The sequence below is a fragment of the Halichoerus grypus genome, chromosome 12 (genome assembly GCF_964656455.1).
Source record: "Halichoerus grypus chromosome 12, mHalGry1.hap1.1, whole genome shotgun sequence".
NCBI classification, from domain to species: Eukaryota; Metazoa; Chordata; class Mammalia; order Carnivora; family Phocidae; genus Halichoerus; species Halichoerus grypus.
The window spans coordinates 32258766-32275981 of NC_135723.1; the positions used below are offsets into that span (position 1 = coordinate 32258766).

General features: G+C 34.5%; 1 protein-coding gene across 5 annotated transcripts in view; it reads left to right on the forward strand.

Moving 5' to 3' along the window:
- Window positions 1-17216, forward strand: part of RUNDC3B (RUN domain containing 3B) — a 128651-nt gene that overhangs the window by 80884 nt on the left and 30551 nt on the right. For all 5 annotated transcript variants that reach the window (XM_036106272.2, XM_036106273.2, XM_036106275.2 and 2 more), the window contains 2 exons: window positions 4893-5061; window positions 5998-6155. In XM_036106272.2, the coding sequence (XP_035962165.2) occupies window positions 4893-5061; window positions 5998-6155 (327 nt within the window). The remainder of the gene's footprint in view (window positions 1-4892; window positions 5062-5997; window positions 6156-17216) is intronic.

The following is a 17216-nucleotide window of genomic DNA, read 5'->3' on the forward strand; positions in this document are numbered from 1 at the left end:
TTTGGCCTCAAGTCCAAAAATTGTTGTCTGGATTGATGTCAGGGAGCTTACTTTCTGTTTTCTTCTAGGAGTTTTACAGTTTCAGGTTTTACATTCAAGTCTTTAATCTACTTTGTTGAGTCGATTTTTGTGTATGGTGTAAATAAGGGTTCCAGCTTTATTCTTTAACATGAGGCTGATCAGTTTTTTCAGCTCCACTTATTGACAAGACTATTCTCTAACTGTTGTATATTTTTGGCTCCTTTGTCATAAATTAATTGACCAAATATGTGTGGGTTTATTCTGGACTCCCCTTAGGTTCCATTGATCTGTGTGTCTGCATTTATGCCAGTACCATTCTCTTTTGATGACTGTTGATTTGTAATGTATTTTGAAATCAATAGGTGCAATGCCTCCAGCTCTGTTCTCACTCAAGATTGCTTTGGCTGTTTAGTGTGTGTGGTTCTGTACAGATTTTATGATCGTCCTAGGTCTATGAAAAATGCCATTGAATTTTGATAGGTGTTGCATTAAACCTTAGGTTGCCTTGGGTAGTATGGTCATTTTAACAATATTAATTTTCTCAGTTCATGAGCAGAGAATGTCTTGAAGTTTATGTGTGCCTTTCTCAGTTTCTTTCATCACTGTCTTACAGTTTCCAGTGTATAGGTCTTTTACCTCCCCTTTTACATCTATTCCAAGGTATCTTACTCTTTTTGATGAAATTATAAATGGGATTGTTTTATTAATTTTTGTTTCTGATAGTTTGTCATTACTGTGTTGAAACACAGCTTATTTTGTATATTGATTTTGTACTCTGTGTCTTGACTGAACTCATTTATTCTATCAGTTTATTGCTGGTGTCTTTAAGGTTTTTTATATACAATATCATGTCATCTGCAAACAGTTTTACTTCTTCCTTTCCAAGTTAGGATTGGTTAGGATTTCCAATACTATGTTGAATAATAGGGGGGACAGTAGGTATCTTTGTCTTCTTCCTGATCTTAGAGGAAAGGCTTTCTGCTTTTTTACCATTGAGTATGAAAGTAGCTGTGGGCTGGTCAGATATGGCCTTTATTATGTTGAGATACGTTCCCTCTATACCCAGTTTATAGAGAATTTTTATGATTTTTTTTTCTTTCTCAGTACTTAAATTTACCTCTTTTCTTATAAGGACGTATGACTACAGATATCCCTTGAAGTACTACTTTAGCTGTATCTTATAAGTTTGATAAGTTGTTTTTATTTTAGTTGTTTTAAGTAAGATATCCATTATAATTTTTTTGACCAAAGAATATTTGAAATGTAAATTTTAATTTTCAAACATTTTCAGGGCTTTTGTTATAGTTGTGATTGGCGATATGGTCCACATAATAATAGTTTCTTGAAATTTGTTGAAAAATGGCCTAGAATTGATCAATATTACAATGGTTGGGTCCTATATTCATTAGATTATGCTTGATAATGGTTGTTCTGATATTCTATAACCTTTCTTATTTTTCTCTTTGAATTGATGAATTAAATTCTTTCATTGTGGTATCCGATTTTTTCAGTTTTTTTCAGGTGGTACTTTCAATTTTTGCTCTCTGGTTTTTGAATCTAACTTAAAAGATGCACCTAAGTTTTGAATTCTTAGATTTTCCTGAAATAATGAATTTTTTTTGTCACTATGTAGTAGCTGTAAATAAATGGTAATTTTTTATTCCTTAAAGCCCATTTTGTCTGATATAAATAGAGCCCCACGAATTTTCTTTAGGTTAGTATTTTTTAGTATATTTTTTAATCTTTTTTTAAACCATATTTCATATAACCTGACATGCCTTCCATTGTAAATGCATCTCAGTTCAGAGACATTAATATGTGAGAAAATGGTTTGACAGCAGGTAAGATATCATCAATTGTAAGCTGTATCCTGATTTCAGGTATGTTAATATATAAAAAATGTACAGCAGGAATTTATGAAATACAGTGCTTTTCCTTTTTGTGTCCTGTTTTTTTAAGTATATCTTTTTAAAGTAGTACTTAACTGGAATTTTTTATTTCCAATGTAGTTAACATACTGCGTTATGTTAGTTTCAAGTGTACAATACAGTGATTCAACAACTCCATATATTACTCAGTGCTCATCAAGATATACTTAACTGGAATTTAAAAAATCTAGTCTAAAAGGCTTTGTCTTTTTTAATTTAAATTCAATTTAGTTAACATAGTGTATTATTAGTTTCAAGGGTAAAATTTAGTGATTCATCATTTGCAATTAACACCCAGTTCTCATTAAACTGAGGTGATTTGGACATTTGCTGATACATTTGGATTGATACCTACCATTATACTCTTTGCCTTCTTTTTTTTTTTTTAAGATTTATTTATTTATGTTAGAGAGAGAGGGGGTGGGGACAGAAGAAGAGGGAGAGAGAGAATCTCAAGCAGACTTCCTGCTGAGCATGGAGCCCAACATGGGGCTTGATCCCATGACCCCGAGATCATGACCTGAGCCTAAATTAAGAGCTGGACGCTTAACTGACTGAGCCACTAGGCACCCCTCTACTCTTTGCTTTCTATTCTACATTTTTTGCATTTCTTTTTCTACCCTTTCTCTATTTCTCCTTCTCTCTTTCTTTTCTTTCTGTATTGATTTTTCTTCTCCTCCCATTTTATTTCTCTACTAGTTTACAAGTTACATACTATACTTCTCTTCTTGTATTGGTACTCCATTAATTTTAATATGCATACTTAAAAGTTAACAAAGTATAAAGTTAATATCTTTACTACCTATCCATATAAATGAGGACTTTGCATTGTTTTAACTCTAGTCATTTCATTCTTGACATATGCTATTACTGTCTAGAATTTTAGGTCTCTCATTGATGTATTTAAAATTCCACAAAGCAGGCATCATTGTTAGTGTTTCATGCTCTCAGTATTTGTTTAGGTTTACCCATAAGCTGAAATTTTTCTTTGCTCACTGTTTCTTCTTGGATCATTTCCTTTTTCTTGGAGTATGATCATTAGTTCTTTTAGGAGAATTTCTTGGTACAGCTCTCTGGTTTTAGTTTTCTGAGTATGTGCGCTTATACTGCCCTCTTTCTGGGAGGATAATTTTGCTGGATTTGCTACTGAGCATAGCAGTTATTTTTTTCTTAGCATTTGGAAAATCTTTAGTAAGTAATTGTAATTTCTTCATATTTTTTATTAATTCCCTCTTCAGCTGTATCTGTCTGTTAGCTCATCCATTTAATTTTTAATGTCAGTATAATTTTTTTAAAAGTTCTGTTTGTCTGTTTTTCAGAGCTGGACGTTTATCATCAGCCATTGCTTTATTTTCTCTAGTCCACTAAAAGCCATGGCTGTGACAGGCAAATTTCCTTTGGTATGTGTTTGTTTACTGGTTTGTGACCTAGATCACTGACTGAGAGTGTCTCCTTGGAGGTAGGACTTTTCCTTATGCAGAGGTCTCTGATTCATATTTGCAACATACTTGGTCCCTAGACTCTGGAGCCCAACAGGTGTAAACACAGATCACAGAAAGTGAAGTATGTATCTTTCTTTGATCCTTATGATATTTTACATAATATCTCTGTAAACCTATGAAATTATTATTTCTGACCTGGATTTCTTTTGAGTCATGTTTTCTTGGTGTGCTTTCCATTTCTTTAGTTTCAATTGTTCTGTATTCATATGTATCTTGTAGACAACTTATTGTTGGTCCTTATTTGTCTTTTTTTAAGGTTTATTTATTTATTTTAGAGAGAGAGAGAGCATGTGAGGGAGAGGGGCATAGGGAGAGGGAGAGGTAGAATCTCAAGCACTGATTACAGAGCCTGATGCAGGGCTTGATCCCCTGACACATGAGATCATGACCTGAGCCAAAATCATGAGTTGGACCGATTGAGCCACCCACAACACTCCAGTCCTGATTTGTCTTAATTAAACTTAAACATTTGGCTCTTGCTGTTGAGTTTAACCCATTTAAGATTTTTGTAACTTATTTTGTATTAGGGATTATTCTGCCATCTTATTTTTTGTTTTGAATTTGCTGTATTTTCTTATTTTGCTTCTCCATTTGATAGGTCAGAGGTTTTTTTAATACTTTGAAGATTATACAGAATATTTGTATGCTATTTGTCTTATGTTAATACCATTGCTTATATTTTAAAGTGTATTTTCCCCTGTTCTTCTTTAAGTGTAATAACACCTCCTCTTTCTTCTAAACCAGATACCCGTTTTAGTGCACTTCTTCATTTAGTTTCTTCTTCTTCTTCTTTTTTTTTTTTTTAACCTTATTCTGTCCTGTTCTACCATATGGATATCATTAGGAATTTCAGATATGGATTGTAAACAATGTTTCCTCTCCTCTACCTCTGCTTCTCCTTCTTTCCCCAACGTAAAATGCTTAGGAGTGACTAGTTTTTCTGAACCTCTTATTATCCCTTCTTTGCCAAAGCTGAGCTGACCTCAAACATTGCCCTATTATACCCCACTGACATTAGGCTGGTCGTGCTGTTTGTCTGCACAGCAGTGGATACTGGACAGGCAGTCATCTACCTGAGACAGTAAAAAAACTCATCTGGAAAGTTCTTTCCAATACATCTAGGTTTTCTGGTTCTCTTCTCTGGAAATCCTTTCTCTCTTCTCAGAACATTCTCACAGTTCTTATGTTAATTCTTTAGGTTTATAAACCTCAGTTGAACTTCTGCAGCATCTTGAGGCTTGACTCTCTGAGAGGGAGTCGGCAGTCTATACTAGATTGTCATTTTTTTTCAGGAAGCTAAAGTCTTTATAATATCATATTATAATTGTATATGGAGTGCTAAATATTTTGCAGTTGGCTCACCAGTAGCTTACAGAATAGAGAAGTTTTCTTAATGGAGTGAAACATAATAACTTTATTTTTAAAATCTTAATCTTCCCAGTTCTGACAGCATCAGCAGTGACGAGGAAGAGCTGAGAACTTTGGGAAGCAGTGGTAGTGAAAGCAGCACTCCAGAGAATGTCGGGCCTCCTTTCATCATGGATGAGAATAGTTGGTTCAACAAGTGTAAGAGAGTTAAACAAAAGTATCAGCTAACCCTGGAACAGAAGGTATTTATCAGTTGCCAAAAGTCATTTAATCTGATTCTCATTATTGCCTTTGGACTGTCACTGCCAAAAGATCTTTTAGCTGAATGTAAGTGTTGACCAATTGCTACTTCCTTTCTGTTCTTGAATTGTCCTTCTCTCTCTTTTTTTTTTATTTATTTTTTATTATTATCTTCTCTTAATGAAAAATCATGCAAAGTTTTAAAAGAGGCTTTTGTTTTTTCAACTTCTTCTAGTTTTATGTTTTAACATAAAAATTAGCCATTTAGGGGCACCTGGTTGGCTCATTTGGTTAAGCATCCGACTCTTGATTTCAGTCATGATCTCAGGATCATGGAATAGAGCCCTCGAGCGTCTCAGCATGGAGCCTGCTTAAGATTCTCTCTCTCTATGTCTCTCTGCCCCCCCCCGCCCTCTAAAAAAAGTTAAAAATTAAAAAATAAGCCATTTATTCTTCTGTATGTGGTTTCATTTATATGTTTGAGATTTTAGCATTTATTAAGAGGGTAAAGGTAAAGCGGACAAATATGAAAAAAAAATTTTATGTTAATGCCATTCAATATGGACCTTAAGGCAAAAGCACTATTAAGACTAAAGAAATACATTGCTCTTGAAAAAAAAAGAACCAGTTCACCAGGAATGTGAACATGGTGGAGATGGGTAAAATAGGTGAAGGGAGTCAAAATGTACAAACTTCCAGTTTACCCACTGCAAGCAAACCTCTTATTAAACTTCAGAAAGGGCTTTAAGGGATGGAAGATATAGGTTAAATTTTTGTATTCAATTAAAATAATTATTTTTTTACTATTTCATCAGTAATACTTTGAGATTGTTTCATTACAATTTGGAAAGAATAGCATTTAACCTACTCAGTATTGATCTTCAAGAGATACATTAGAATTTTGCAGTAGCTTTATCTTGTTGGTACTGTATTTTCAGGGTTATCTTGAAGAACTCTTACGACTTCGAGAGAACCAGCTGTCTGAGTCTGTCTCCCAGAATAAAATACTACTTCAAAGGATTGAAGATTCTGACCTGGCCCATAAATTGGAAAAGGAACAATTAGAATATATAATTGTGGAGCTTCAAGATCAGCTGTAAGTGAGATCCTTTTGGGAAAATATTGGCCGTATGTAAACATAAGAAAATGTCATGTTTTGACATAGGATTCAAATTCTGAGAAATCTGACTGCCTGCTATTAAGTTCTTTTTCACTTACTCTTTTTAAAAAGTTTACTCTTCCTTTTATCATTATAAAAGTAATCCATGCTCATGGCAGAAATATTACAAAATACAGGAAGAAAATAGAAACGGTCTTCACGTGTGTGCTACCCAGAGTTAACTGCTATGACTTGATGTGTATTCTCTCAAATGCATATACATAATTTTAGAAGTATTTATTTAGTCATTGATTGACTAATTAATTGATTGATTCAAAAGATGGGATGTAAGACCAGTACCACTCACAGTACAATGATGGTGCAGTGTTTGTCCCCACGTGTTATCACTAAGCACACTTTAGTATAGCTTTTTTCCATAGCAGTAGTTTTTTTGTTTTTTGTTTTGTTTTGTTTTTGTTTTGCTGAAGAAAGGTGTGTATTAACCTACACTCTGGTATAACCTCCTTAATTTGTCACTATTCAAAACACCTGTACTAATCATACCATTTCGTCAGACTTGATTTTATCAATTAATTGTTTATGGTGAAAATCTTCTCACATTAATATTTATTTAATCTTAAAGGATGATTTTAAAAGTTTTTATTTTGAAATAATTTCAAAATTTCAGAGAAGTTGCAAGGATAGTACAAAGAATTCTGATAGGCTGTTTCTTAGATTTACCAAATTTCAACACTTTGCCATATTTACTCATAATTCTCTCCCTCTTGCATACATCACAACTCTTTACCCCATAATACTTCAGTTGTGTCTTTCCTGAGACCAAAGATATTCTCTTATATAACCACAGATTATCTATCAACTTCAGAAATTCAAATCAGTGTAATACTTTCATCTTATCCATAACTCATTCCAATTTCATCAGTTGTCCAAATAATGTCTCTTATTGCAGCTTTGGTTTTTCTGGTACAGGATCCAGTCCAGAATCATGTTTTGCATTTGGTTATTCATTTCTTTAGTCTCGTTTCTTCAGTCACCTTTAACTTAGAACAGTTTCTCAGTCTTTGTCTCGTATGAATTTGATATTTCTGAAGAATATAAGCTAGTAATTTTATAGAATGGCCCTCAATTTGAGTTGGTTTGCTTTTCCTCATGATTAGAATGAGTTTATCCATTTGTGGTTAGAATATAAGTGGTATGTCTGTCAGTGTTGGGAATATCATATTCAGAGGCCCATGGAGCTTGTTGGCCTTTTATTACTGATATTAATTTTAATCATTTGGTTAAGGTGTTTTTCTCTCGATATAGTTACTGTGGTTCCTTTTGTAATTAACATGTAATTTCCAGGGAGATCCTTTGAGACCTAGTAAACATGAAAGATGATTTTTTTTTTTTATTATGTTATGTTATGTTAGTCACCATACAGTAGTCATTAGTTTTTGGTGTAGTGTTCCATGATTCATTGTTTGCATATATGATTTTTTAAATAAAAAGCTTTTATTAACTAACATAAAATTTCAGTGTTTTCTAGGAATTTGTATCTCAATGAAAAGAATTATGTTCACATACTCTTTCTTATTTTTTTTCTAATATTTTACTGAGAGTTTGTCCTGTGGCATATCACTCATTGAGGGGCAAATTAATACCTTCCATAACTCTTTGCTTCTATAAGCAGGGAGAAAAATATCCAGAGCCAAACAATAAAGATTTCTAGTTATTTCCTTACAGCTAAAAGAGTAGAAGATAATTTTTCTTTTGCAGCTGATACTTGTAATTTGTCTCAATGCTTTTAACTTAAAAATAATTGTGAAATCAGTTTTTATTTCATCAAAGAGATATTTTCATTTGAAAAATAAAATGTATCACATTTATTGTACTTTTGATAATGTAAAGGAGAAGACTCAAACTTTTTAGTTTGAAAAAAGAATCTGACTTACAGTTTTATTATACTTCTATGATAGAAGAGTATCATTGATACTTAGAGTTTTTTTAATGCCTTTAAGGAGATTTCAACTAAATATTACCAGAGAAAAAAATAAATAATGAAGGTCTCCAACCTGGATTAGGCTATTTTCTTGAGTTTAGGGTCAAAGATGTACTTTCACATAACATGGCCACACTTTTAGCCAGGTTAATTGGTATCTTACAAGATTCCTTTGTACAAAAACCACTTACAAGGATACTGAACAGAAGAGTAAGATACATTCCTTTGAGAATCTTCTCAATTCACTACATTAACTGAATTATCTGTAAGGTACAGAGTACTCTGGGCATATTTGTGGCTATAGGGAGAGAGTGGACATTTTTTTCCTTCTTTTCTTGCTGAGATTTTTTTTATCAACAGTTAGGACGGCCTGCAATGAAAGCTGGGTACTGGAATTTTCTTTGTTAATCCTGAGAAGACAATAGTGGCCCTGAGAAGATTAAAATTTTAAATGTGTAAAGGAAAAGGTCAGGAGAGGATTATTAAATGGTTTATGAAGCGTGTAATCTTTGCTTTCACATTATGTTAATCATCTTTTCCTGGTTGATACAAATCCTTTGTCACTTACCTTATTCTTTTTATATATTTCTCAATGCTTAGATGTATTTTTGAGTAACTGTTAAAGTATGCTTCAATTCTTTGAATACTCATAAAATGTGAACATCCTATAGTTTTGAATAGAGTATAGGTGAGCGTGGTGTACTAGAGGAGCATTCTAAAGCTTTCTTACAAATATGGACTATGTTCAGACACTGGGTTTATATTTGCCTATCATTATGAGTTCAATCTTAATTAATGTCTTGGAGCCTCTGTCTCCTTATCTGTAAACTGGAGATAATACTTACCTTATGGATTACTATGAGTATTAAATGCTATCATGTATAATATAGTTAGAACAAAGAAAATATATAAAGATTATTCCTCTCTTTTGGTCTATAAAAACCTTAAAATATCCTTGTTAAATACACTTGGATAAATGGTAAATTTAAAATGTTTTACTTTATTATGCCCAAATGCTACAGATCAGACAAATGAATTTAGACTGATTGTATTATCCCCAAGTTTCAAAAAATTTGTTTTTCAGATCTAGTTTCCAAATGGCATTTGGATTAACATTTATATTTATAGTACAGACTTGTGTATATTGGGTTAATATTTATAATTACAGTATAGATTCATGTATATTAGGAGGAAGACATACATGGCTACTTACTACTTTACTGGTACCAGTTTTAACTATAGTTCTTTTCTTCATCGATCACTGATACAATACTAATTTGGATTATTTTGGATTATTAGTCTTTGACTAAGGTGTATTTGAGTGATTACATTTATGTTGGTGGAATTTTAAAGTATCAAGTAATTTTAAATCTCCAAATAATGATTAGGAATAATGCTATTATTTCATTGAGAAATACAGCATCATTCTAGGTTTTTATTTTCATAGTTTTATTGAAATCTGTGGCATACCTTTATTTTATTGAGATAAGTTTTAATTCAATTTTGCTGGCATATTAAACTTCATTCAATAAAATAAAAACAAGCTTAAGGTTTTAGTTATACTTTGAATCATTACATGGAAAGTCTCTCTTAAGATTATGAAATGTAGTGTTTATGGCCTTATAAAAAACTTATTGTCATTTATGCTAATTGGTGGGAAACCTTTTCATTTTTGAGTTTAGTTTTATTCAGTAAACATTTATTTAAATGTATACTTCTGCGCTTGAGAGTGCCGAGAATCCAGAGAATAAGAAAGATATACAGAACAGTGAGTAAAATCTAAATACCTTTGTCATGATTAATACCAGTAAAATTTATAAAAAGGAGTTTTTGCTATTTGGCTGATGCAGTTTTTCTATTTATGGTGTGAAAAACTATAGGAATAGTAACATGTCCTATAAGGCTCCCTCGTGAAGGAACTGTAGAATCTAGCTAACAGAAGTAAAGAATCATGCATTGTTAAAACTGGGGCATTGTTATAGTTCAACAGCCATGTTTGTGTAGTTCCTGGTGAGTAGTGACGGTGTGATCTGTCAGCCTGCAAACCATAAGTCAGTGATGCTGTAGTACCCTGCTTCACAAGGTTTAGGCTGAGTGGTATAGATCCTAACAAGAGAATGCAATGATGTCATCCTGGCCCAGTTAATAATGGACAAATTATGATAATTCCTGATCATGTATATTTTTTGGCAGGTAACAATTATTATTAAGAGTTAACATCATGTCAATATATTTTGCACACTCTGTTATCCATATAAACACAGAAAAGTCAAGAAGATGCATCCGGAAGAGAAAAAAGCTAGTTACCAGATAGTTAGTCAAACTACATTGTATTGTACTTTCTTGAGTGATAATGGGGAATTAAATATTACAACAAGAAAGGGTATACTGATTTGATATGGATGTTATTTCATTGCCTTTAGACATGATGTTTGATTAAAACTGCTGGTGGATTCTTCAGTAGAGCAGATGTCAGTATATTTGGGCAAGGGGCCTAGCAACAGTTGGGACTACTACAGTTTTTCACATAGAAGAAGTGACTCAGACTAGAAAAGAGGCTCACTTTTGGCATCCTTATTTAGTAAAAGTTTTACGCTGAGTACATAAAGAAAGGAAGCCTCCTTAAAGTACAATTTGTAAATAACACACATATCATTATTAATACATAAATACTATTGTTTTGTTTACTTATTTCCATTCTTTAGCATGTAGTTGACCTTTATAAAAAATAAAATTAGCCTTTAAATTCTAATGCTATTGTTGTGTTTTAAAGTTTTTATTAAAGAATTTTCAAGTGTACACAAAAAAGAGATTTGTATAATAAAGCCCTGATTACCCATCACTTAGGTTGAATAGTTAGTTACCAAGCGTTTGTCACATTTGCTTTATCTTTTTTCATTTTCCTTTTGTTTTTTTGCTGAACTATTTTGAAGCAAATCCTGTCCTTTCATTCCTACATACTTCTTTGCACATCTCTAAGAAAGTGGACATTTTCTCACATAATCTTATAATCACACCTGATAAAATTAGGGACATTCTTTTTATCATCTAAGTGCTCATCTGTAACAAATTTCCCCAATTGTCTAAAAAAAAAAAAAAAAAACCTTTTTTATAGTTGCATTTTTGAATTAAGAATCAAAGTCCTACATGACATATAATTATGTCTCTGAAGACTTTAGTGTCCCCCATTTGTACTTATCCTGTCATTATCTATTTGCAGACTTTTCCTATAGAATGTCCAGTGTTAGTTCTTTGAGCTTTCTTTCATTTGTTCTTCTCTACCCGTGCTGTCCAGGACATTAGCCGTTAGCTGCATGTGGCTGGTGAGCACTTGAAATGTGAGTAGTGTGGACTGAGATGTGCTGTAAGTGTAAAATCCACATCAGACAGCATGAAATAAAGAATTTAAAATATCTCATTAAAAACTGTTTATATTGACTACATATTGAAATGGTAATGTTTTAGACATATTGGGCTAAATAAGTTCATTATTAAAATTCATTCTTTTTACTGTGGCTACTAGAAGATGTTAAATTATGTATGCCACTCTTATATTTCTGTTGGACAGCACTGGTTTGTATCCTCTCTACTCACAGGGGACTGGCTGCTTTAGCCTCATCAGGGAGCAGATTCTTGGCGCCCTCCCTACACCTGCTGAATGGGAATCTGTCCTTTAACAAGATCCTCAGGGGTTTCATTGACACATTAAAGTTTGAGAATCACTGCTCTGTGCTGTATATCCTGTAAAGTATATCCTCTTAACTCTGGATTAGTGGTTTTTCAACTCTGGTTGCATATTAGAAGCACTCAGGGAGCTTTTTAAAAATATTTTTTGAAAAATAAGGATACCTGACTGAGCCTCACCTTGAGAGACATTAATTTAATCGGTCAATGGTGGGGCTCAGGAAAGTGTAAAAAGCTGCCCAGGTGTTCTGATGTGCAGTCAGCGTTGAGAACCAGTGTCCTAATAGGGAGGCTGGTTAAATGAGTTTAACTTTTGTGATAAGAATGTTTTGTAGGTGGTCCTGTGGACTTCATAATGGGAACCAGGCCCACTTTTAACAACCCTAACATTGAACAGTGGATTCAGGTGGTGACAGCTTTATTTCTCCTTTGTAACAGTTTCTATCAGCCTTTCATCTAGTGGCTTGAACCAAGAATGAGCATGAGCATTACCTGGAGCTGTTGATTCAATAGGATTTGTAAAATGGTGATTCCTAATTCTTTTCCCTCCATGCACATTGGCTGGAATCTGTACGCAAGACCTTCCCCTCACCAGTTAGGACTATAGTATATTATTAGTTCTTATAGGATATTATTAGTTATTATAGGATATTGTATTAGTCCTTATAGGATATTGTTCACTTTCAGAAGAAGATGCTGGTGCCTTTCTTAGTTACCAATGAAATGATTTTGTTCTTTGTTTTGTTTTCTTTTGTTTTTGAGAATATGAACTTGCTATATAATCACTTCTATAGTGTGAATTAACTCATACAGGATTCACAAATAAGGGGATGATGTCAGCATAGCAAAGAAATCACCTTGAGTCATAGCTGATTTTTCCTGGAGGTTAATGTTTCTCAATAAGAAACCCCAACAGAATGCAAAATACACCAATATGGGTAAATACTGCAACACACCAGTAGGTGGCATTCTCTCACTGTATGTGTTACTCTTTCACCGTGCATTCCTCTGGTTCAGGTGAACTTCACCTTAAAGAAGCTCTTTTTGTAGTTACCCCAGTTTTGTGATTTTGTCCTTGCCTTCATTGCAAGCCTCAACCTCAGCAGCCTCAACCCTTCCCTCCACTCTTTTCTGCCAGATGGCTTTTTACTTTGTTGTTGTTGTTAAAGTTGTTGTAAAATTAATGTAATATTTCTTTACCTAATAGGAATTTAACCAATATTTTAAATTTGATTTGGAATTTTATTAGTATTGTCACTTTTTCTTAATGTTTTAGTTAGAAAGTTGAATAGGTTTTGAATTGTTAGCTCCTAACTCTATTCTTCTCATAAGGCCAGTTATTTGGAATGTGATATTGCAGAACACTTTATTTTGTTTCTGCATTCTAGCAGAAATTCTCATATTTGGTGTGCTTCTGTCGGCTTACATTTATTTTTCATTCTGATGTTCAGATTTTCCCATCTTTGTCTAGGGGAAACTTCTTTATATTTGTGTTTAGTGGCTTTCTCTTTGACCTTCAGGGCTTTCTGTGCAGCCATTCTGTCCATCAGCATAAAATTCTGCATTCTACAGTCATGATATATCTTTTATTTTCATGATGATTACAGTTTTTTTTTTTTTTCAGTATGCCATGTCACATATGGCACTGGAGTATATCCTAAGAATTACAGCATATCTGACAATAAGTGATAAGTGGAAAACAAAGCAAAGGTTTGCTGCAGTGGTGGTAGAAATTTTGTTACTCACTCTCAGAACTGAACTCATAGCAATGGGCTTCAAATGTGTTGCCTTACCAAATTAAAAATTGCTTCATATCACTCATCTTTGGGGTTGCTTAGGAATACTTGGAATCACAGATATTAAATCCTAAGTGCCAAGGGTCATATGCCTTATATATCCAGCTGCCAAAAGTATACCCTCATGGGCATCAGCATAGCCTCTGAGGTAAGTGAGAAAGAAGCAAAGTGAGGGAGCGAGGATAACCCTCAAGTTTGGAGACACAAGCCAAAGGATTGAACAAATGAACAAAAGAATAACTTTGAATTGACTAAATACTACTATCAAAATAGAGATTATGGAAGTCTAGATCTTTTGCAAAACTTGTAAGTAATAGCAGACTTGAAACTAATCTCTGAAAGGAAGGAAAAAGACCAAACTGTGGAAATCTTATCTTTTTCTCTTTTTTTAAAATAATGAATGTTATATTCAGGGCTGAAAACATAAAACCTCATTTTTAAAGGCAGGGTACTCTGTATTTACAAGGAATCTTAGGAATTTGAGAATAGAAGTGGAAGGAATCAGGAACACTAACGTTTAAGGATTAAGTGGAAGAAGGTACCTCCACTGAGACCAAGAAGGAACAGCCAGATAGATAAGGAGTTTTATTATTATTTTGCAAGAGAAAAATATTTATATTAGATTCATTTAGGAAGCATTAAAAAGTGGCATTGGCTGGACCCCACCATCGTAGAATCTCATTTCATTGATCTGAGATGAGACTAGGTATCAGAATTTTTTAAATGCTTCCCCAGTTATTTGAATATATAGTCAGGGTAGAGAACCACTAGACTAGAATTTTGTTATGATGTTTAGTAAAGCACAATGATACTTATTATGCTCTTAACAGAAATTTAATTGCTTCCCTAGACATTAAAGCTACCCAAATGTTTTGTTATTTTAAACAAGAAAGATGCATTAGCATTTAATTTCTGACAGCTTTTTTTAATTTAAATGCAATGAGCCAACATACAGTACATCATTAGTTTCAGATATAGAGTTCAGTTATTCACCACTTATATATAACACCCAGTGCTCATCACGTGCCTTCCTTAATGCCCGTCACTCAGCTACCCCATCCCCCTACCCACCCCACCCCCCCAGCAACCCTCACTTTCTTTCTGAGAGGTAAGAGTCTCTCATGGTTTATCTCCCTCTCTGACTTCTTCCCATTCAGTTTTCCCTCCCTTCCCCTATGATCCTCTGCACTGTTTCTTTTTTTTTTTTTTTAAAGATATTATTTATTCGACAGAGAGAGACACAGCGAGAGAGGGAACACAAGCAGGGGGAGTGGGAGAGGGAGAAGCAGGCTTCCCACTGAGCAGGGAGCCTGATGCAGGGCTCGATCCCGGGACTCCGGGATCATGACCTGAACCGAAGGCAGACACTTAACGACTGAGCCACCCAGGCACCCCTCCTCTGCACTGTTTCTTATATTCCACATATGAGTAAAACCGTATGATAATTATCTTTCTCTGATTGACTTATTTCACTCAGCATAATACCCACTCATTCCATAGACATTGATGTAAATGGTAAGAGTTCATCCTTTTTGATGGCTGGGTAATATTCCTCTGTGTGTGTGTGTGTGTGTGTGTGTGTGTGTGTGTGTGTGTGTGTATACACACGCCACATCTTCTTTATCCATTCATCTGTCGATGGCCATCTGGGCTCTTTCCACACTTTGGCTGTTGTGGACATTGCTGCTATAAACATTGGGGTGCAGGTGCCCCTTTGGATCACTACATTTGTATCTTTGGGGTAAATACCTAGTAGTACAATTGCTGGGTCCTAGGATAGCTCTATTTTTAACTTCTTGAGGAACCTCCAAACTGTTTTCCAGAGTGGCTGTATCAGACTCAACACCCAAAAACCAAATAATCCAGTCAAGAAATGGGCAGAAGACATGAACAGACATTTCTCCAAAGAAGACATACAAATGGCCAAGAGATACATGAAAAAATGCTCAACATCACTTGGCATCAGAGAAATACAAATCTAATAGTTTTAAAGTAGAATATATTCTGTATTTGCTATCTTCCCCTGCAGATTAAATTATTTTTCAAGGTTCCTTTTCTTTAAGATTCTGTGTTGTCCTTTGGATTCAAAAAAAGTAGGCCATAGCTTATTTTGATAATGATAAAATTTGCTGATTTATAGTTCAATATTTGTTTATTCTGCTGACATTTATTGAGCCCCTCTTCTGTCCTAGGTACTTGTCGTTGTGCTAAAAATACAGAAATAAATATGTTCTAGTTCCTGTCCTCATAGTGATTATGGAGGCCACAGACATAGAAACAGTAAGAGCAATAAGATGTCACAAGTGCTATGATAGAGGTGTGTATGGGATACAGTGGGAAACAAAGGATTTCATTGTAAAGGAGAATGAACTGGGAAGGGTTTAAGAAGGTTATACTAGATGCTTATACTAATTACTTAGAGTGGTTTTTGTCATCTGATAGACTACTATGGGAAAAGATGGGCCTCCCAGGCAGAGAAGACAACAAAAGCAAAAAGAGATTAAAGAGTCCAGCAAACATAGGGAAATGGATGTGGCTCCATGGCAAGCATGTATGTATGTGTGGCCAGATGAGAAAAGACTTTATATGCCATGCTAAGAAGCTCTGTGGAGTTACCAGTATCACATCAGATCAGATTTCCATTTTAGAAAGATAAACCTTTGAAATAATATTTTCTAATGTATAAACACTTATTGAGTACCTACATCCTCGTAGGAACTGTGCTAGATACTGAGAATTTAAATGTGAATAAGGGGGCACCTGGGTGGCACAGCTGGTTGAGCGCCTGACTCTTGGTTTCGGTTTGGGTCGTGGGATCAAGCCTCTTTGTGGGGCTTCATGCTCAGTATGGAGTCTCGGGATTCTCTCTGCCTCTCCCTCTACCTCCCATTCATGCACGACCCCCTCCCTCCCCTCTAAAAATAAATAAATAAATCTTTTTTAAAAAGTTAAAAAATAAATGTGAATAAGACAACCTTGAGGATATCAAAGTTGACTGATATCCAAATGATGTGATGAGCATATAGGAACATGTATATGTATGTATAGCAATGAAAGTATGTGGACTTCACAGAAGTAGAACAGGAATAGTGGTCCAGGGTAAGCATCACTAAGACATTGATGTTTGAATAGGGCTTTTCAGGAGCTCTTTAGGTGACCAGGTGAGAGGAAGAAGAGGAAGGTTATTCTAGGTAAAGAGAAAAGCACGTATGGAAACATGGGTACAAAACATATGAGGCAGATCAGTATAATAAAATATTAACTAAAGTATTTGAAGCAAATAGGTTTTCTGGAAACATTGAAGTATCTTTTACTGGGACTATACATTTTTACCTGAGCTGAGTCTCTATTAAAAATTAAAATGCCAAGGGGCACCTGGGTGGCTCAGTCGTTAAGCATCTGCCTTCGGCTCAGGTCATGGTCCCAGGGTCCTGGGATCGAGCCCCGCGTTGGGCTCCCTACTCGGCGGGAAGCCTGCTTCTCCCTCACCCACTCCCCCGCTTGTGTTCCTGCTCTCGCTCTCTCTCTGTCAAATAAATAAAATCTTTAAAAAAAAAAAAAATGCCAAAAGAACAA